The sequence below is a fragment of the Solanum verrucosum genome, unplaced genomic scaffold (assembly GCF_900185275.1).
Source record: "Solanum verrucosum unplaced genomic scaffold, falcon-dt-bn FXZP01000140.1, whole genome shotgun sequence".
NCBI lineage: Eukaryota > Viridiplantae > Streptophyta > Magnoliopsida > Solanales > Solanaceae > Solanum > Solanum verrucosum.
This window is the reverse complement of record NW_026020112.1, coordinates 489,543-511,927: the sequence shown is the minus strand read 5'-3', so window position 1 is coordinate 511,927 and position 22,385 is coordinate 489,543. Positions and strand designations below refer to the sequence as shown.

At 33.9% G+C, this 22,385-nt stretch overlaps 2 protein-coding genes and 2 long non-coding RNA genes across 4 annotated transcripts in view; 1 reads left to right on the top strand and 3 right to left on the bottom strand.

Moving 5' to 3' along the window:
• LOC125825552 (uncharacterized) overlaps positions 1 to 6,950 on the top strand; it is a 12,706-nt gene extending 5,756 nt beyond the window's left edge. Inside the window, exon 2 of the long non-coding RNA XR_007442867.1 lies at positions 6,826 to 6,950. This is a non-coding gene — a long non-coding RNA (uncharacterized LOC125825552). The remainder of the gene's footprint in view (positions 1 to 6,825) is intronic.
• Positions 1 to 22,385, bottom strand: part of LOC125825593 (putative disease resistance protein RGA1) — a 163,088-nt gene that overhangs the window by 54,198 nt on the left and 86,505 nt on the right. The gene's annotated exons all lie outside the window — the stretch shown is intronic.
• The window catches only part of LOC125825549 (putative disease resistance protein RGA3), a 70,684-nt gene that overhangs the window by 6,170 nt on the left and 42,129 nt on the right, over positions 1 to 22,385 (bottom strand). The window contains exon 2 of the mRNA XM_049504877.1: positions 6,582 to 6,918. Within this exon, the coding sequence (XP_049360834.1) occupies positions 6,582 to 6,918 (337 nt within the window). The remainder of the gene's footprint in view (positions 1 to 6,581; positions 6,919 to 22,385) is intronic.
• Positions 12,039 to 22,385, bottom strand: part of LOC125825554 (uncharacterized) — a 38,619-nt gene continuing 28,272 nt past the window's right edge. The window contains exon 3 of the long non-coding RNA XR_007442869.1: positions 12,039 to 12,292. This is a non-coding gene — a long non-coding RNA (uncharacterized LOC125825554). The remainder of the gene's footprint in view (positions 12,293 to 22,385) is intronic.

Genomic DNA, 22,385 nt, shown 5'->3' with positions numbered 1-22,385 from the left:
TAAGAAAAAATTGTAACTGACCAGTTTTTTTATCCTTAAGCTATATGCACTTAAATTACTAAATTGTTGAAAATTTTGAGAACATCATCTGGATAGAGCATAGTTGAGTGGCACAGACATTATCAAAGGTCATCGTCTCAGATTTACTCATAAGTCATCAAATTAGACAGAAGAAAATCAGATGAAATCAGATGTTTTCTTATAACTCCTGTCTATGATACCAAGTTGTTACATTCCCGTGATATGGATCAAGTTATGGAGTGCTGCAAGATGAAATGAGATATTTCCTTCCTATGGTCACTTTCCAATTAGTAGTTGAGGTGTGTTTTAATACAAAGATTGTGATAGTTTTATTATCTAACTCGCGAAAACACACAGGATTGAGGTGTGTTTTTAGCCATTTAACTCTATGAAAAACTTAAACATTTCCCCTGCAATTACATACTAATCACTTACCTTATCTAAAGGATTTAGCACTAACCTTATCTTCACAAATTCAATAAGGAGACACATTTTGAACCTTTTGTCTGTTAAAAAACCTAACGGAAATTTGGGTTGGGATTAAAAGTGCACCACTTTATCGAATAACTAGTTCTAGTTTATCCCAAAATACTTCATATAAATTTTGATTGCAAATAACATATTTTATGCCCTTCAAATCTATTGATATTTACTAAAAAAATCATCATTTTTACAATAGAAAGTACATAGATTTTCCTAATAAAAAGAATATATAAGTGCATAAAGTAAAATTAACTAACTATTGTACAAATACAATATTCAAATGAGGATTCTAAAATACCACATGCTAGGCTAACGTATACAAAGCAACAAAACATAAAGCATAGATATTTTCTCATTTTTTTTCATTAATTCCTTCTTTCGTTAATTTGACTGTAGGAGACTAATTGGAACGAAATATATTTGTTAGCTTTATACTTTATGACTTGTGTATGTGTATCCTCATTGTATTTTCCAGGTGTTAGATGAAGGGATTATAGGAAATTAAAAGGAAAAACAATCACCAAGTGATGAAGGGGGAGTATATAGATTCAGAGGATAAAGATTTCACAAATTATGAATCAATGGAACTCACCTCAATATTAACTTATCGAATCTCCTATTATTCCTCAATAGCTCAATGATAGATCAATCAATTGTTAACTGATTGGTCGTACGTTGATCCAAATACTATATGACACAAGGAGTTGTCTAGTACATAGAGATGGGTGAGGAGTTCAAACAATAATTAGAGTTGGTAATGAGCACAAACAGACTGGAATGTGTATTGTATCATGAGTTCTGAATTATTGCATTATTAATTTATTAATTAATGGTATTGGTAGGTAAACATCAATTAGTGCTTTATTAATTAATTATAGTGTTTCGTCCTATTGACTGTTTTATTAAAAGCGACATCAATTTTATTCTAGTCTTTGAGAATAAGACAATAATGTCTTATTCCATAAAATATATTAAAAAAAGACCCATGATGTAGATGTAGTCATTTTCTTTAAAATAAAAAGAAACTCATATCAAATGTGTGACACTAATGATGGAGGGCGGACCGATGAGGGTAGGCCAAAGAAAAAGATTAACAACCATTTAGGCTGGCAAGCATTTTAGTTGAATCACACATCGGAATAGCCCAAATAGGAGAGGAACGTAAAAAAGAAGTTACAATTAATACATAACACAAGTTCACTACACTTTTGAGCTCGACGATAGCATATCACTAAATGGCTCTGACTAAATGGACATCCAATTTTGATTTCTTAAATTGTATTTTTTTTCCCTTGTAAACATGAAAAATCCACCAGTTGTGAAAAACATCAAATTTCTCCAATTATTATGCAATCTAATTACCAAATGAGCAAACCATGATTCATATACACGATATCAAAACATCCTAAAGAGCCGTAATGATTGAATCACACATATCTTTTTGTGCTTCATTGTGATCATTGGGAAACAATTTGGTTAATTTTCATTAAACTAGTTATATTCTTACTTGAAGTCAAACTTAATAAGTATTATAAAAATTATTTTATTTGTCGATTTGGATAACAAGTTACGTTGTAACCCTAACACCATGTAATATTGTCTTGCTGAAAGTATTTCTGACATCAAAACAATAAAATAAAAATGCAAGACACAAGTTGTTCTATACACAACATACAACCATGGTAGAGAAATGTAGCAAAGTAACTGGCATAAGTTGCTCTTTCTACTTTGAATGCTATTCAACACTGCCAGGTTAATTCAGTTTAGAATTTCAGGAGCTGTGGGCTGGGTGTTCCGACTGGACCATTGGACTCTCATTTCAGCATACGCGAAAAGCTCAATTGACAATCACTCGTGACCCTTTTCCGGGATCTCCACATACAGGGAAGTAATATCTCCAATCCAGATTCAGCCAAATGCAAATGAGTTTACGGAGTGCAATTTCCCTTGCCAATGATGACACTGAAACACATCCAACACAAGTAACATGCTAGTGTTTCAAACATGAATCTGAAACACAGGAAATGGTAAAAAGTCAGTTTGGCACACGTTTCCTAATTGGGAGAATGGAGAAGCAGATCATTATAAGTAACCACTAAAAAAAGGAGAAAACAAAACCTGTTAAGATGAACTGATACTACTTAGGACATTTTAAGAGCTAATGGGGCCACTCTTTGCTATAAGATTCATGACAACTATCTTTGAAGTCCTTCAACGGAGAAATTGTCCAGTGTAGTGAAAGTAACGACAAGTGTGTCATATAATCATAAAGCATAAAGATTATTCTTTTATGAGTCTATTAAGAAACTTATATAGATTTCTACCATATATGAGACTTTGCATTTAGGGGTAAAAAAATCATTGCTGAGAAAAAAGTATTGGTCTAAACAGCCACCATTTGCCAACTTACCTTGAACTTTCAATTTTCGTGCAGCCACAATCACCACTGAAGCAAAATATGCCAATCTGAATACCTCATAAACAGATTTTAATGGCGCCCCACCATTCATTCTTTTCATTATCTTCATCATAGCACCTGAATAGATATGACAAATAGTGAGACTCTTTTTACTTCGTACATGTTGGGAGACGGGAGGGGTGCGAAAAGCACACCTATCATCTAACAGAATTATATTGAGTGAAGAACCAAACTAACAACTTACATTCTAACAGTTCCAAATTTGATAGAGAGTTAGATACCAAGTCCCAATGGGAGTAGATATCAGACTTTATTCATCAAATTAAATTGCAGAAACTTACATGGAGAATAAAAAGGCAAACACGGCCATGCAAAGACAAAGGCTAGACCCGTGTAGCTTCTCATTGAGCACCCTATACACTTTTGAAGGTTCTATTCTTCATACAAAGTAAAAGTGGTGGTTCCTCTGTGAAACATAACAAACCCCGTTAAACAGTAAAATTGTTTCATAGGAGAAAAGGAATGTAAAAAAGAACTATATGAACTTGTTATAGCATTCCTCTAACAACTAAATGAAAATACCTAATGTGATTCTGCCTGTGGATTTTGACTTGATATACCACAACGACGTTCTACCATGACCTTGTACCTAGTAACCTATGAGCAGAAACATAAATTTTCATGATTAAACTTTTTTTTAGGAAGGTAATGTTGTATTCGTCAGCATAGACCTTCGAAAATTGGTTTCTAACAAAAAGAAAGATAGAAACTAGTAGATTACAAAGTGCCTATAAATTCTAGATGTAAATTTACCAAACGTAATTGCCTGATGCTCATGGGATTTGGCTTGATTTACCACATCGACATTCTAGCATGACCTTTGAACTAGTAACCTAAAAGGAAAAATCAAACATAAATTACATACAAAGCTTTTTTTCTTGAACTCGTGGAAAATAATATTTAAAAAATCTACTCAGAAAGTGAAAGAGAAACAAAGACTTACGTTGAAACAGAGACATAGGTGTATCCTGAATTATCCTCCCGCCTACTTTAATATTTGGAATATGGGAAATGTTGGACCACTGGAAGTTTGGACTACTCCAATTGGTGGAACTTTCTTCTAACTGTGGGCAGTCTTCAATTACCATGTACTGTAACTTGGTAAGGCGTTGCATGGCATCTCTGGATGGCAGATGCTCTAGTTTTTCGCAGTTCCAAAGAAGAAATTCTACCAAAGAAGCAAGGTTACTGAGCCCATCCGACAGAGCTTCTAACAATGGACAATGACAGATCCACAGACACCGTAATCTGGCCATGGCATCGAAGAAGTCCACATGTCGTAGCCGTTCGCACCCCACTAGATGTAATGTTTCAAGAGAAGTGAGGTTGTCAAAACTATGAGGAAGAGCCTCGATTCCGAAATTATGTATATAGATATCTTTTAGGGCAGAAAGTTGCATAAGTTGATAGGGCAGAGAATCGCAATGCAAATGTCCGTACACCCTCAAATTACGAAGGGACAACAACAGTTGAATACCATTAAAAATCAATTGGAATGCCTCAAAATCCACCATCTCTGAGAAAGGACCAATTCCCAATCCCCATAACCCAGTGAGACGGTGAAGGCCCCCTGTGGGTAAACTAATCAATTTGGGACAATGTGATATATACAAATAGGAAAGTGAAGACATTTCCCACAAATGTAAAGGCAAGGAAACCAAGTTGTTACAATTGAGGACCCACAAAGTATGTAGAGACCGACAATGCTCTAGCATTCCACTTGGTAAACTGGTCAATCCATTACACATCTGTAACTGAAAACTTTGGAGGGAAGTCAAGTAGTTCTCTCCACCGGGAACAGCAAAAGAACTGAAATTGGTGCATCTATAAATCCTTAAGCTCTTAAGAGAATGGAGATTGTACAAGCTTTGTGGCAATTCACGGAACTCTTCGCAGCATGAGACCCATAGGTACTGAAGAGAAACGTTGTTGTGTAGCATCTCATCTGGAAAACAAGTAAGCTCTTTCACGTTATAGACAAAAAGAACCACAAGAGATGTCAAGTTGCTGCACAGGTTCAACAATGGCATTTCACTGTCAACTCCTTCAATTCTTAATTCATGGAGAACTTCAAATTGAGTTGGAGTATTTTTTAACAGTGGACAGTCTGCAATCCTCAACTTCTCAAGCCTAGGAAACATTCTTACACCAACTTCATCTCCCTTCCACTCAATAAGGCTACGCATATCATCCAATACTAATTCTTTCAATGACGGGAACACTTGGATAATGCTGCTTGATCCAATATTGCTAATCTCAACACCATATAAAGCAGGTCCAATGCATTCCAACTCATGGAATCCTACCAGCTCAAGATGCCGAAGGAATTTCAGTTGGCCAAGCGATGGAATTTCTTTGCACCTTTTGCAGCCACTTAATTTCAACTTGACCAAATTTGGTAGCAATCCTTCACTGAACCATGAAGGAAATTTAGTCCCAAAATAGTCCACTACTGATAAGGCTTTCAAGTTCGGATGCGGTTGAAGACCATCCAACACATGCTCATCATTGATCTCACAGCCTTCTGATTCATCATGGGACCATAAATATGTAAGCTTGTAGATATTTGGTTTCTCCTGTAAATATGCTGTTTGAGCCTCTTCTTTATTTCCAACTAATTGGAGACATTTGATCGTCAATTCACCTCTAAGGTTTTTCAAACGACCTAATTCTTCTATTCGACGACCTTTCTCTAAACCTACGTAGAAAAACTGTAGCGTCTGAAGACTGGTCAATTGTCCCAGATTAAGTGGCATCTGAAACTGATCAGGAATTGCTGATTGGTAATATACGTGTCTCAAACTTATCATATTTGCCATTTCTTCTGGAAGCTTCCTGAGTGAAGAACAGTCATTGACTCTAAATGTTTGCAAATTGTAGAGCTTGCAAATGGAGTTGGGAAAGTCTTCGATCTTAGTGTTGGAGAGATCAAGATATCTCAAGTATATTAGTTTGCTGATTTTGGCTGACAACTCCTTGATGCCTGATCCAGACAAATTTAAAAGTCTCAAGAACTGAAAGCTCAATAGCATATCATCAGATATATTGCTTTTCCAGAACAATGTGCACAAACGTCCTGCCTCATTTATCGTATCCATTTGATCACTTGGTGAGTTCCATCCGAAGTATCGAACTTGAGAAAGATTTTCACCTCCAACACTTTTCGTATCAAATAGTTTAGATTTTAATGTATCTCGAGCCAAATCATGCACAAGATCATGCATCTTACAGTGTGTTATATTGTTGTGCTCATCTAGCTCAACATCTTGCAGCAAGGAATATTGCAACAAGAGTTGAAAAAACTTGTTCCCTATGTCTTCCATCATAGGGATCTCTTGACTTGGACGAAGAAACCCTTCTGCCATCCAGAGTTGGATTAGTTGGTCCTTTTCAAACTTATAATCTTTTGGAAACATTGCTAAGTAAGCAAAACATTTTTTTAGATATGGAGATGGTAGATAAACATAGCTGAGTTTTAGGATTTTCTTTAAGCTATTTTCACCTGCAACAAGGGGATTTCCATCAAGAATCGCCTGCCATTCATGCTTCTCCTTGTTGCGCAAGAGGCCTCCCAAAACACTTGCTGCCAACGGTAGACCTTGACACATTTCAGCAATCCTGTTCTCCACACTCAGTATTTCCTCCGGAACTTCCCCATCAACAAATGCTCTTTGTTTGAAAATCGACCAAGAATGATCTTTTGCTAATTTTTCCAACATATGAGGACCTACTGCTGCTACTGTGGATGCCACCAGTTTCGTACGAGTCGTCACAAGAATGCAGTTTCCTCTGGAAGTGTTTATTCCTCTCAAGCTGTCCATGAACTCATCCCACACTGGAAGGTCAACATGCCACAAATCATCTAAGACAAGCAAATATCTTTTTCCTCCTAGTTCATCTCGGAGTTTCTTGACTATTATATCCCTGGTTTGGACCTCAAGTTTCCGCTCTGTCAATGATTGGAGGATCTGTTCAAGAAAGCTCTTAATGTCTGACATTTCAGGTAGACACAACCAAACTCTCTTTTTGAACTGCTGCTTGATTTGTTCGTCATTGAAAATTTTCTTAGCAATAGTAGTTTTCCCTAAACCCCCCATGCCCACTATGGGAATGGCGCACAGTACAACTTCCTCTCTCATGTTCAACATCTTCTCCTTAATTTCAGCAACATCTTTGTCTCTACCAACAACATCCGAAGCAACTACTAAGGAATCTGTTTCTCAAATCGGTACTATTTGCTGAGAAGGAACTATGAGTGATTGGAGACCGAGGTGTTTGGCTAACTGATTGATATCCCTCAACTCTTCATTTATGTTTTTGATTTTTCGAGACATTTTGCTTATAAAAGCAGGATGAGAAAAGAAACCACTGACCTTCCTCATTGGACTGTTTCGTACTTGTGCTTTGAGAGATTCATATGTGAATTCGTCAAACACATATTCAGCATCTTCAGCAACTCTCTCAAGCATCTTGAGCCATTTTTCGACAGCCTGATCGTCAACTTGTCGTGTTTGAGCATCATGAATGAAAGCTTGAATGATGGATACATTTTGTATCATCATTTTGAAATGTTTGTTGCAATCTCTTGAGCTACTGACTTTCTCAATAGTGAGAGAAAGCAGCTTGTCAAGCACAACTTGAACAGTAGCACCAATTACAGGATCGGCCATTGTTGTTTTTGCTCCTTCCTCTACACCAAAGCAAGTTATGAACGAGGAGTATATAGATTAAGAGGATAAAGATTTCCTTTAAGTATGAAAACAAATTATGAATCAATGGAACTCACCTCAATATTAACTTATCGAATCTCCTGTTATTCCTCAATAGCTCAATGATAGATTGATCGATTGTTAACTGATTGGTTCGTACGTAGATCCAAATACTATATGACAGAAGGTGTTGTTTAGTACACAGAGATGGGTGAAGAGGTCAAACAATAATTAGAGTTGGTACTCCTTCACAAAGTCGTCTTCTTCCTCTACACCAAACTCTTCTTTTGCTAATCTTTTGCCCACCACTAAAAAAATTGATTGTATAATAATTATTACAGAGTATAAAAAGAAAACGGAAAAGGGCCTAAAATACCCTTAAACTATTGAAAATGGTACAAAACTACCCTCCATCCACTTATTGGCTCCCAAATACTCCTATCATCCATCTTTGGGTCTAATATCGACTACTTTTATAACTAATTATCATTTAAATAATTTTTTTTTAAACGTGACAATTATCTATTGAATCCACTTATTGGCTCCCAAATGCCATTGTTGCTTTTGCTCCTTCACAAACTCTTTTTTCTCAATGTTTTGGGTGAATTCTTGTTTTGGTAGTTGTTTATGGACCACTAAAGGAAACACAATAATTCAAACAGTGGGAAAAATTGAATGGTAGTCATGACATCAATGACACAAATATCTCTCTAAGACTACTAATAATACTCTGGCTTTTGTAGAATTTTCTTTCAAATATTTCCTAATTTGTTACTTGTCATTTTTGACAAACCAAGCAAGGACAATATTTTATTAAAAAGTATCGTTAGTAAATACATTTGGGATCCTATTAATTAATAGAAGTAAAATGATAAACTCACTATTCTAGTAATTATTTTCTTAATTGATATGCCAACTCAAAATTTGACAAGTAAAAAGGGACGGAGAAAGTATACTACAAATAAACAATGGTGTACTGTGTTTGGATAGAAGTGTGATAGACACCTAACATGTGGGACCATACCCATTGGCTGCCAGCTCTATTTGAATTGGACTTGCACAGTTGCACCTCTATGTATAATAAATATGATAAAGAATTTTCTTTTTTATAAACGTAGTTGCTACTTTGTTTATTTCATAATTTATTTGTGGATTTGGTTCACAAGTTACGTTATAATCCTTAACACCATGTAATTTTTGTCTTGCTCATATTTTTATGTTAATAAAAACAAGTGGCAGAAAGTATTCCTGACATCAAAATTCTACTATATAATAAAAAGGAGTTTTTGCCCAAGTATAATATATAATATTCAAGATTGGGACTTTTCCCAATCTTGAATATTATATATTATACTTGGGCATAAACTACCTTTTAAAAGTCCCAACTTAAACATAAACTCCCTTTTAAAAGTCCCAATCTTGAATATTATATATTATACTTGGGCATAAACTCCCTTTTAAAATAATATATATATATGTCACAAATGGAAAAGTCCAAATCAATGAAGCAACATATATCATTTACAAATTACTTAAAAAACATTAAAAATTACAATAATTACTAATTTAAAATATTTAAAAGCTATATAATAAAATAGGTTGACTCTCAGAATTCTATCAGGCTCACATATATTGAGACAGAAAAAATAACACATATCATTTTAAAATTACCAAAAAAGTATTATAAATAATAATAATTAACAACTTAAAATATTTGAAAGACATTTTAAAAGGGTTAATTTTGTAATTTTATCCATATCACATAAATTAGGACAAAGTGACCAGTAATGTATGTTATTTGAAAGTTACATAAAAATATTATAAATCACAATAATTAATAACTTAAATTTTTTTTTTTTTAAATGAAAATTTGGATGACTCTCCGAATTTCATTTGTGTCACATAAATTGAGACAACAAAAATAACATATATTGGGTCCATTTTAATTTATTTGTCTTATTTTTTTCAGCTTTTTTATATTTAAAAATTGCGTAAAAATACTATAAATCATGATAATTGACAACATAAAATATGTTTTGAAAAAAATACAAAAAATTCCACTGATTCTTGAAGTGAGTCTATCGTAAAAATATTATAAATCATGATAATTGACAACATAAAATATTTCAAAAATGTTGTATGTGAGTAGTCTTATTATGCCTTAAATAGCGTCAAAGAAAGTACAGATTTGTGATAAAAAAAAACTTATTCATTTATCCACGCAAACAATCGCTTCAAAAACTCGGTTGTTAGCCCCAAAACATACCATTTATATTATTGGGCCCGTGCATAACACGGGCAACATTATCTAGTAATAAAATAAAAATGGCAAGACACAAGTTGCTCTATACACAACATACAACCATGGTAGAGAAATGTAGCAAAGTTACTGGCATAAGTTGCTCTTTCTACTTTGAATGCTATTCAACACTGCCGGATCAATTCAGTTTAGAATTAGATCAACTAATTTCAGGAGCTATCCATTGGACTCTCATTTCAGTATACGCGAAAAGCTCAATTGACAATCACTCATGACCCTTTTCCGGGATCTCCACATACAGGGAAGTAATATCTCCAATCCAGATTCAGCCAAATGCAAATGAGTTTACGGAATGCAATTTCCTTTGCCAATTATGACACTGAAACACATCCAACACAAGTAACATTTCGACAACGTCCATGCTAGTGTTTCAAACATGAATCTGAAACACATGAAATGGTAAAAAGTCAGTTTTGGCACACGTTTACTAATTGGGAGAATGGAGAAGCAGATCATTATAAGTAGCCACTAAAATACCTAACGTGATTGCTGCCCATGGATTTTGACTTGATATACCACAACCATGACCTACCATGACCTTGTACCTAGTAACCTATGAGCAGAATCATAAATTTTCATGATTAAACTTTTTTTTAGGAAGGTAATGTTGTGTTCATCAGCATAGACCTCCGAAAATTGGTTTCTAACAAAAAGAAAGATAGAAACTAGTAGATTGCAAAGTGCCTATAAATTCTAAATGTACCAAAAGTAATTGCCTGACGCTCATGGGATTTGGCTTGATTTACCACATCGACGTTCTAGCATGACCTTTGAACTAGTTCCCTGAAAGGAAAAATCAAACATAAATTACATACAAAGCTTTGTTTCTAGAACTTGTGGAAAATAATATTTAAAAAATCCACTCAGAAAGACTTACGTCTATCCTAAATTATCCTCCCGCCTACTCCAATATATGGAATATGGGGAAGGTTGGACCAGTACTGGAAGTTTGGACTACTCCAATTGGTGTAACTTTCTTCTAACTGTGGGCAGTTGTCAAATTTCAGGTACCGTAATTTGGTAAGGCGTCGCAAGGCATCTATGGATGGAAGATGCTCTAGTTTTTTGCAGTTCGTAAAATGTAACTCTTCCAAAGAAGACAGGTTGCCAATCCCATCCGACAGAGCTTCTAATAATGGACAACCATCTACCCACATCTCCCGTAATTTGGTCATGACATCTGAGAAGTCCACATGTCGTAGCCGTTTGCACCTCACTAGCCATAATATTTCAAGAGATGTAAGGTTTGCAAATCTATGAGGAAGAGCCTCGATTCCAAAATCATATATATAGATCTCTCTTAGGGCAGAGAGTTGCATAAGCTGATAGGGCAGAGAATCCCAGTGCAAATGTCCGTGCATCCACAAAACATGAAGGGAGAACAGCTGTTGAACACCACTAAAAATCAATTGGAATGCCTCAAAATCCACCATCTCTGAGAAAGGACCAATTTCCATTGCCCGTAACCCAGTGAAGGCATTTCCCCCACATGTTGGTACACTAATCAATTTGGGACATTGTGATATATCCAAATATCCAAGTGAAGGCATTTCCCCAACATGTAAAGGGAAGGAAACTAAGTTGTTACAGCTTCTGACCAACAAAGTATGTAGAGACCGACATTGCTGTAGCATTCCACTTTGTAAACTGGTCAATCCATTACACTCCTCTAACTGAAAACTTTCGAGGGAATTCAAGTAGTTCTCTCCACTGGGAACAACAAAAGAACTGAAATTGTTGCAGCTATAAATCCTTAAGCTCTTAAGAGAATGGAGATTGTACAAGCTTCGTGGAAATTCACGAAACTCTCTGCAGTGTGAGACTGATAGGTATTGAAGAGAAATGTTTTTGCGTAGAATCTCATCTGGAAGACAAGTGAGCTCTTTCACATTACAAATATCAAGTTTCACAAGAGATGTCAAGTTGCTGCACAAGTTCAACAATGGCATTTCACTGTCAACTCCTTCAATACTTAATTCACGCAGGATTTCAAATTGACTTGGAGTACTTTTTAACCGTCGACACTTTGTAATCGTCAACTTCTCAAGCCTAGGAAACATTCTTACTCCAACTTCATCTCCCTTCCACTCAATAAGGCTACGCATATCCTTCAATACTAGTTCTTTCAATGACGGGAACACTTGGATAATGCTGCTTGATCCAATATTGCTAATCTCAACACCATATAAAGCAGGTCCAATGCATTCCAACTCATGGAATCCTACCAGCTCAAGATGCCGAAGGAATTTCAGTTGGCCAAGGGATGGAATTTCTTTGCACCTTTTGCAACCACTTAGTTTCAACTTGACCAAATTTGGTAGCAACTCTTCACTGAACCATGAAGGAAATTTAGTCCCTAAATAGTCCACTACTGATAAGGCTTTCAAGTTAGGATGCGGTTGAAGACCATCCAACACATGTTCATCATTGATCTCACAGCCTTCTGATTCATCAAGGAACCATAAATATGCTAGCTTGTAGATATTTGGTTTCTCCTTTAAACATGCTGTTTGAGCATCTTCTTTATTTCTGACTAATTGGAGACATTTGATCGTCAATTCACCTCTAAGGTTTTTCAAACGACCTAATTCTTCAATTCGACGACCTTTCTCTAAACCTACGTAGAAAAACTGTAGCGTCTGAAGACTGGTCAATTGCCCCATATTAAGTGGCATCTGAAACTGATCATTACTAAGGTAATGACGGTTGCAATATATGTGTCTCAAGCTTATCATATTTGCCAATTCTCCTGGAAGCCTCCTGAGTGAAGAACAGTAATTGACTCTAAGCGTTTGCAAATTGTAGAGCTTGCAAATGGAGTTGGGAAAGTCTTTGATCTGAGTGTTGGAGAGATCAAGATATCTCAAGTATATTAGCTTGCTGATTTTGGCTGACAACTCCTCGATGCCTGATCCGGACAAATTTAAAACTCTCAAGAACTGAAAGCTCAATAGCATATCATCAGATATATTGCTTTTCCAGAACAATGTGCACAAACGTCCTGCCTCATTTATCGTATCCATTTGATCTCTTGGTGAGTCCCATCCAAAGTATCGAACTTGAGAAAGATTTTCACCTCCAACACTTTTCATATCAAATAGTTTAGATTTTAATGTATCTCCAGCCAAATCATCCACAAGATCATGCATCTTACAGTGTGTTATATTGTTGTGCTCATCTAGCTCAAAATCTTGCAGCAAGGAATATTTCAACAAATGTTGAAAAAACTTGTTCCCTACGTCTTCCATCACAGGGATCTCTTGACTTGGACAAAGAAACCCTTCTGCCATCCAGAGTTGGATTAGTTGCTCCTTCTCAAACTCAAAATCTTTTGGAAACATTGCAAAGTAGCCAAAACATTTTTTCAGATGTGGAGATGGTAGATAATCATAGCTTAGTTTTAGGATCTTCATTATGCTATTTTCCCCTACAACAAGGGGGTTGCCATCAAGAATTTCCTGCCATTCATGTTTATCCTTGTTACCTAAGAGGCCTCCCAATACATTTGCAGCCAACGGTAGACCTTGACACATTTCAACAATCTTGTTCTTCATGCTCAGCATTTCCTCCGGAACTTCCCCAACAACAAATGCACTTTGTCTGAAAATGGACCAACAATGATCTTCTGCTAATTTTTCCAACATATGAGGACCTATTGTTGCTACTGTGGACGCCACCAGTTCCATACGAGTTGTCACGAGAATGAAGTTTCCTTGGGATGTATTTATTCCTCTCAAGGTGTTCAAGAACTCACGCCACGATAATGGGTCCACATGCCACAGATCATCCAGGACAAGCAAGTACTTTCTTCCTGTCAGTTCATCTCAGAGCATCTTGACTATTATATCTCTGCTCTGGACCTTAACTTTTCTCTTTGTCAAATTTTCGAGGATCATTGTAAGAAAGCTCTTAGTTTCTGCCATTTCAGGTAGGCACAACCAAACTCTCTTTTCGAAGTGCTGGTTGATGTGTTCGTCATCGAAAATTCTCTTAGCCAGAGTAGTTTTCCCTAAACCCGCCATACCCACTATGGGAATGGTGCACAGAACAGCATCCTTTCTCATGTTCAACATCTTCTCCTTTATTTCAGCAACATCTTTGTCTCTACCAACAACATCCAAAGCAACTACTAGAGAATCTGTTTCTCGGATTGGTAGTTTTTGAGAAGGAACAGTCAGTGGTTGGAGACCGAGGTCATTGGCTAACTGATTGATAGCCCTCAACTCTTTATTGATCTTTTTGATTTTTCGACACATTTTGAACTTGAAAGCAGTATGAGAAAAGACGTTGCGGTTGTTCATCACTTGTGCTTGGAGAGATTCATATGTGAATTTGTCAAACACATTTTCAGCATCTTCAGCAATTCTCTCAAGCATCTTAAGCCATTCTTCCACAGCCTGATCTTCTATTTGTCATCTTTCAGCATCATGAATGAAAGCTTGGATAATGGATACATATTTTTTCAGCATTCCGAGATTTTTCTTGCAGTCCCTTAAAGTTTTGGCCTCCTCAGTAGCGAAAGAAAGTAGCTTGCCAAGCCCAACTTTAACAGTAGCACCAATTACAGGATCGGCCATTGTTGTTTTTGCTCCTTCTTCCTCTACACCAAAGTCGTCTTTCACTAAAAAAAATTGATTGTATAATAATTATTACAGAGTATAAACAAGGGCGGCTCAACGTAATTCGAGGCCTAAAATATAAACAAACTTCATATACATATTTATTCAAATTTTATTTCTATAAGTAATAAGTTGACAAATATTGAATAAAGATAAGAGTTAGAACCATAGAATCTCAAGAAGTTGATGACTTGGTATACCCCATTTTAATATGCTTGATGTAATGCTTGAAACTAAAATTTAAAAATAAATAAAAAAGAATTTGTAATACACTTTGTTCAACACTTTTCACTATTAATTCTTATTTTTAACAAAGTACAAAGGATGTTCAAGTGGGTAAAATAATATATTTTAAAAATATTATACTTTTAATCATAAAAAATCAATTTTTTCTATAAAAATTTTAACACATAATTTATTCTTAATAAAAATTTGGGGCCCCCAAAATTTGGAGGCCTAAGGCGTAAGCCTTATTTTATAAAGCATAGAGCCGCCCCCGAGTATAAAAGAGAAAACGAAAAGCAGGGGCGTATACAGGAGGGGGTCACCGGGTTCACGTGAACCCATGGTCCCCTCCCGAAATCATATATAGTAGTGTTATATTTTTTTAAAATATTTAAATATAGATGCGTGAACCCAGACTCGAAGTATCATATAATGTAGTACGATGATAATTGGGTGCACCTCTCTGGGTGAGGTTAGAAATTTGAATCTTTTATCTATCTTGTTTTAGTTTTCTTTCTAAGATTTTGCAACTGGTTTGGATAAATAAAAGTTAATTTTGGACCTGTGATTTTAAAATTTTAATGGTTTTCAGTAAAATGAATCTAACCGATCAAATTTATGTCTTAGATCCACCTTTTTGTAATAGTGCACCCATTGTCTATAAATCCTGAATACGCCTCTGACGAAAAGGGCCTAAAATACCCTTGAACTATTGGAAATTGTATAAAACTACCCTCCATCCACTTATTGACTCCCAAATAGCCCTGTCATCCATCTTTGGGTCCAATATCGACTACTTTTATTACAGATTATCATTTAAATAAAAATTTTAAAACATGACAATTATCTATTGAATACAGTTTAATTACTTAAATTAATTTACAAACTCACCAATTATTAATTACACCCGACCCAAATTAATTAATTACACTCGTCCCAAATTATATTTACCCCACCGATTAAAACAAATACACCCTTCATTTTCAACATTTCACTTCATCTTTCAATCTTCTTCCCCAATATATTCGCCTACAATCTCGAAAAACACTACCTAAATACACACATGTATCACCATAGAAAATCACAAAAACACTCATGATTTTTTGTGGTGATACATGAGTGTATTTAGGTAGTGTAATTTGGGGTGAGTGTAATTAATTTGGGTCGGGTATAGTTAACTTGAGTCGAGTGTAGTCAATTTGGGTCGGGTATAATTAGTAATGGATGAGTTTGTAAATTAATTTAAGTTATTAAATTATAACCAATAGATTGTCGCCACTCATTTAAAAAAAATATTTAAATGATAATCCACTATAAAAGTGGTCAATATTGGACCCAAAGATGAATGGAAGGGTATTTGAGAGCTAATAGATATATGTCAGTACGGATGACAATGGGGTGGGACGGATGTGAGGTGGGGCTGGTTTAAGGCTATGCGGGGTGGGTTGAAGTGGATTATTTTTTAAAACTAATGTGGGGTGGGTTGTGAGTATATGTGATTTTAAATTTAATTTTAATTTTTTACATGTTATAAGAGTGATAGAACGTTATTTATTAAGATAATTTCTTTAAAGCTACTAAAATATTCAAGATAGTAAATGAAAATGGTTCAATAAAAAATAATTCAATTTCTTACATGTTTTCCAATTGACCTCTAAAAAATAAAATTTTAAGTCACTATCCTATTAAATTAATACAACTTAATGAAAAAATGAATGTATTTTTATGAATTCTATTTTTAGTATCAAACTTAACTAGAAAAATAAAATATTAAAAAAATTATGCAGGGCGGGGTGGGGCGGGTTGAAAATGAAAGGGATAAGGCATAAGTACCCCCTAGACTATGACCGAAATCCCAGAGACATACCTAAACTTAACTAAGATCTTATTACTCCCCTAAACTCATTTTTTTCGTATTTTTGTGCACCTTTTGTGCTGATGTGGCACATTCAACCACCCAAGTTGGTTGTGTTTGTACACACTCGCCCGCCATGTGTGTAAATATTATTATTTTTTATTTTTTTATTAAATATTATTTTTTTAAAAAAAATAATTTTTAATTTTTTTAAAAAAATATTCTTATTTTTTTATCTTGTATTTAAATTAAGTTAATACACTTTTTTTTTTACCTTGTATCGAAACTATTTTTTTTACTTACATTCATTGTTTTTCTCTTTTATTTTTCTGTTGAGTTTATTTTCTTTGTCTTTCGTTTTGATTTGATTTCAAATGTCTTCTATTTAAAATAAGCTAATTTTGAACGAATATTAAAATAAGTGAAGAAAATCGAATAAAACATAAAAATATTAAAACATTAAAATTAAAGGACACTTTTAAATTATTTTTTTTAATACACATAATTTATTAAAAATAATTAAAAGTGAAAAGATAATAAATTAATTTTAAAAAATTAAAGTGAAAAGAAATTAAAATAAATATTTTACAAAGAAAGAAATAAAATAATTAAATATATATAAGTTTTATTATCAGTAAATATGTGTACTAACTAATTATAAAGTTACCAATAAAAAAATGACATGTATCCAATTTATGGACTCATCACTTGCCTTCAAGAGAGTGTGCACACTCTCTATGACATGTCAGCTTTTGTGGTGTATTTATTCCATTTTAAATTAGTTTAGGGGGAGGGAGGTAATAAGACTCTAGTTAAGTTTAGGTGTGTCTCTGGAATTTCGGTCATAGTCTAGGGGTGCTTATGCATTATCGCAAAATGAAAAGAAATGTTATGCGGGGCGGGTTGAATTCCACGGAGCACACAACCGTTTTAATTTTATTTTGATATAGACCACAACCTCACACACCATTATCATGTTCCTCAAGTTTCTTAATTATTAATATTAAAATTAAAATTTTAATAATATAGAGTAACATATTTGAATAAATTATTTTAATTTTGAATATTAAAAATCATGTATTTCTAATTTTTATCTAGGATATAATGTACTTTCGAATGGTGAAAACAATAAAGGCAACATTTTACATTAAAAAAATTGTGTTTATATATGTTAACAACTTTAAACCCAAAGCTAAAATCAATACATGCATTTTTTCTTCTTCTTTTTTTTAAGAAAAAAATTTCTACTGGATTGATTTATATTTCGTAAAGCTAGACGCATTTGTTCTATCAATATTTCACTTTAAAAATAATAATCATATATTTTTATCATATAAAGTCAATGCATCAAAAAGAAGAAGAAAAACTCGATTGTTTATATTTGATACTGACAAATGTTTAGATAGTTCATGGTAGAATCACTAGGTTAAATAAATAACATTCAACTCACTTATTAAAAAAAAATTGAACACCCTTGATGAAATTTTTGGCTCTGCCACTGATTATATTATATATACATACACTCAGAGTGAGAGAGAGATTATTATGGCTGCTTCATTAATCAATATTAATATGACAAAAAGAAGTACTTACAAGTTTACACATTACTCTTCAGCTTGCAATAAATCTAGGAGGTGTAAAGGCTTTAAAATATTTTGATTAATAAATAACTAATTGAATATTTATAATATTTGAATTTAGTGTAGGGGTAAAATGGTAATCCAACTTTGTATTTGAAGCTTCCCACTTTTAGTAATTTATTATTATTATATTATATTATTATTATTATGACTTTGCTATCTAATTTATTTAAAAATTTATTAATTACGTACTAATTAAATTAATAACGGATCAATGTATTACTTACTAAACAAGTTACTCTTTAGCTTGCAATAAATCTAGGAGGTGAAAAGGCTTTAAAATATTTTCATTAATAAATATTTTATCAATTGAATATTTTAATTTAGTGTAAAGATAAAATGATAATTTAATTTGTATTTGGAGCTTCTCACTTTTCGTAATACTAGTCTCTAAAACGTGCGTTGCACATTTGTTCAATGTCAACCTATCTAATCTTTAAAATAACGGAAAAGGGTCAAATATACCCTTAAACTATCCGAAATAGCTCATATTTACCCTTAAACTATATTTCGGCTCAAAACTACCCTTTCTGTCAAACTATTGGGTCAAAAGTGTCCTTCTTATTAACGGAACTTGTTAATGCCATGTGGATGCTACATTGCATGCCAATAGAGTTCCACTGTCACATAAACTAAAAGAAAAGGGTCAAAAATACCCTTAAATTATCCGAAATAGCTCAGATTTACCCTTAAACTATATTTCGGCTCAAAACTACCCTTTTCGTCAAACTATTAGGTCAAAAGTGCCCTTCTTATTAATGGAAGTTGTTAAATGCCATGTGGATGCCACATTGCACGCCAATAGGGTTCCACTGCCACATTGACTAAATCCCTAAATCTTAATTACTCTTTTTCCCCTCATTTCATTATTTTCCAGAAACGATTTCACCCCTTCTCTCTTATTTTGCAGCTAGGGTTTCACAGTTTTCTTCGTCACTGGGTTTCAAAATGGATATTCATGGTTGTAGGTTGGTAAATCTTTTTTCTTATTTTATTATGTTTACAACCACGAATATCCACTTTGAAACCCAACCCCGAAGAAAGTTATGAAACCCTAGCCGTGAAATGAGGGGAAAGTTGTGAAATCCGAACTATTATGCTTTGAAATCGTAAACATAATAAAATAAGAAAGAAGATTTACTAACCTACAACAACGAATATCCATTTTGAAACTTAACCCCAAAGAAAGCTATGAAACTCTAGCCATGAAATGAGGGGAAAATTGTGAAATCCTAACTATCATGCTTTGAAATCGTAAACATAATAAAATAAGAAATAAGATTTACTAACCTACAACCACGAATATCCACTTTGAAACCTAGCGACAAAGAAAACTGTGAAACCCTAGCAGCGAAATGAGGGAGAAGGGGTGAAATCGTTTCTGGAAAATAATGAAATGAGGGGGGGAAAAGTACTTAGGATTTAGGGATTTAGTATATGTGGCAATGGAACCCTATTGGCATGCAATGTGGCATCCACATGGCATATAACAACTTCCGTTAATAAGAATGGTACTTTTGAACCATAGTTTAACGGGAATGGTAGTTTTGAGACGGAATATAGTTTAAGGGTATATAAGAGCTATTTTGGATAGTTTAAGGGTATTTTTGACCCTTTTCCGTTTAGTCTATGTGGCACTGAAACCCTATTGGCGTGCAATGTGGCATCCATGTGGCATTTAACAACTTCCGTTAATAAGAAGGGCACCTTTGACCCAATAGTTTGACGGGAAGGGTAGTTTTGAGCCGAAATATAGTTTAAGGGTAAATATGATCTATTTTGGATAGTTTAAGGGTATTTTTGACCCTTTTCCGTTAAAATAATATAGATAATATTAAGGGAAAAGGGTCAAAAATACCCCTCAACTTTGGTTTATTAGTTGACTATACCCCTGCCATTAAAACAAAGTTATTTATACCCTCGCAGTCACTAAATTCACCATTTATACCCCTCAATTGATGAAAATCCCCAAATCGACTCAAATTAACCCAATTTTTAAAAAACAATCCATCCCATTTTAAATTCATACTCCGACCCGTCTAAAAACCTAACCCAATAAACCTTTTTATCCATTCTTTCAAAAGAAGCCAAACAACTAGTATGGAATGTTCTAGGCAAACCTGTGAAGGATTCATCTGCTAAAAAATTTTCGTTGAAGTATATTGTTAGAGATGGTCACATTGTTTCAAAGCAGAAGGATTTTGAGAAGCCTAACATTAGTATGGCATGCAGCTTCTCATCATCAGTATCAAGGAGTCAGATTGCCTTTTGCACCTCCAACTGGTCACAACTACTTTCCTTCGTATGGCATGCCATCTATTAATCCAGAGATATCACAGATCTAAGTTAAAGCAACGCGCTTATATATGTATTAAATAAAATTGTCATAGATCTGAGCATTTGGGTCTCCGAGAAATTCCATATTCATTTGACTCTTTTTTTCAGAGCATTAGAATGGAAAGCAATACAGTCAGAGGCGGATCTATTAAGGGGTTTGGTGGTGCCACGCCACCCCCGAACTTCGACGGAAACTCTATATATACATATGTATATATATATAATATTTATATTTATATAAAGCGTGTCACCCACAGAACAAAATTGGCTTGTGGTGCCACGGTAGGACGACAACTTTAGAAGGCTGATGTTGCGGGTTTGAATCCCATTTGTACCTATTTTTTTTTAGAAAGACGTTTTTTTAAGAAAAAGGAAATTGCTGCACACGTTCTTTTAAGAAAAATTAGAGAACTAAAATTAACTTATATCGAAAAGACGAATAATTTAATCAAATATAAAATTAATTTAATCGATAAGTCTATTTGACACCCACGGAGTTTAAATCCTGGATCCGCCACTGGCAATACTAGTCTAAGAAGGTTGATGTTTAATGATAAAATCGATATTGTTTGCTGATTTTCTTAGAGTCAAACAAAATAACAATAATCTTGCAGGCCTTACGCGTTGTATTAGAGCAACAAATGAGAATCTTCTCCTTCTTCTTTATCCCCTGTTCACTATTCCAACACAACTCGGGACGATACCAGCAACAACAAAAGAAAACCCAGAAAATGAAAATACTTCAGAAACAAATTCCGTCTCAAACCTTACATTTTCATTCAACACCATAACAATCCAATAACTTCGGTTGAAAATTTTACATCTGCATCTAGGTTATTACTTACAAAAAAGTAAAAGATTTATTAGTTCTTGAGTTTGTGGGGTTTGAGATCTTTTAAAAGAATGGGTAAGGAAAATGGGTTAAATGTTTATTGGGTTAGGTTTTTAGACGGGTCGGGCATTGGGTTTAAAATGGAAAATGGGTCTTTTTTAAAAAATTTGGGTTAATTTGAGTCAATTTGGGGATTTCTGTCAACTGAGGGGTATAAATGGTGAAATTAGTGACGGCGAGGGTATAAATAACTTTATTTTGACGGCAGGGGTATAGTCAACTAATAAATCAAAGTTGAGGGGTATTTTTGACCCTTTTCCCTAATACTAAACATGCATATAATGATTAATTAAAATTTTAAAAGTAAAGTACAATAATTTGTAGCTATATATAATAAATTTAATTGATTTGCCCTTCCTTTCTCTTGTGTATTTTTTATGATATATGACATTTTCTTTGTCTTTTGATATTTCAACAACAAATAGTCTGAATATAAACATGAGCAACATAATCAGTTATGTTTTCAAATACTTACATGCATCCTTTGTTTAATTCAAGATTATAAATTATAATATATGTGAATTTAACAGAATAATTTTAGTAAACTTTGCAAATATAATTATCATGTAATAAATATAAAAGAATCTATCACCATGTGTAAATATTCAAAATAAAAATAAAAATGGAAGTTCAAAGGACTAATAATCATATGTGTAAGTTAATATCTTTATACTTCTCATAAATCTTAGACATACGTTACATTTTCCTACAAATTATATTATATTTTTATAAAATAATAATTGTTAGAAAATGAGTACCTGATATTAGTGATTGAAAAGTGAAGAGTGCACAAAGTTAAATCTGA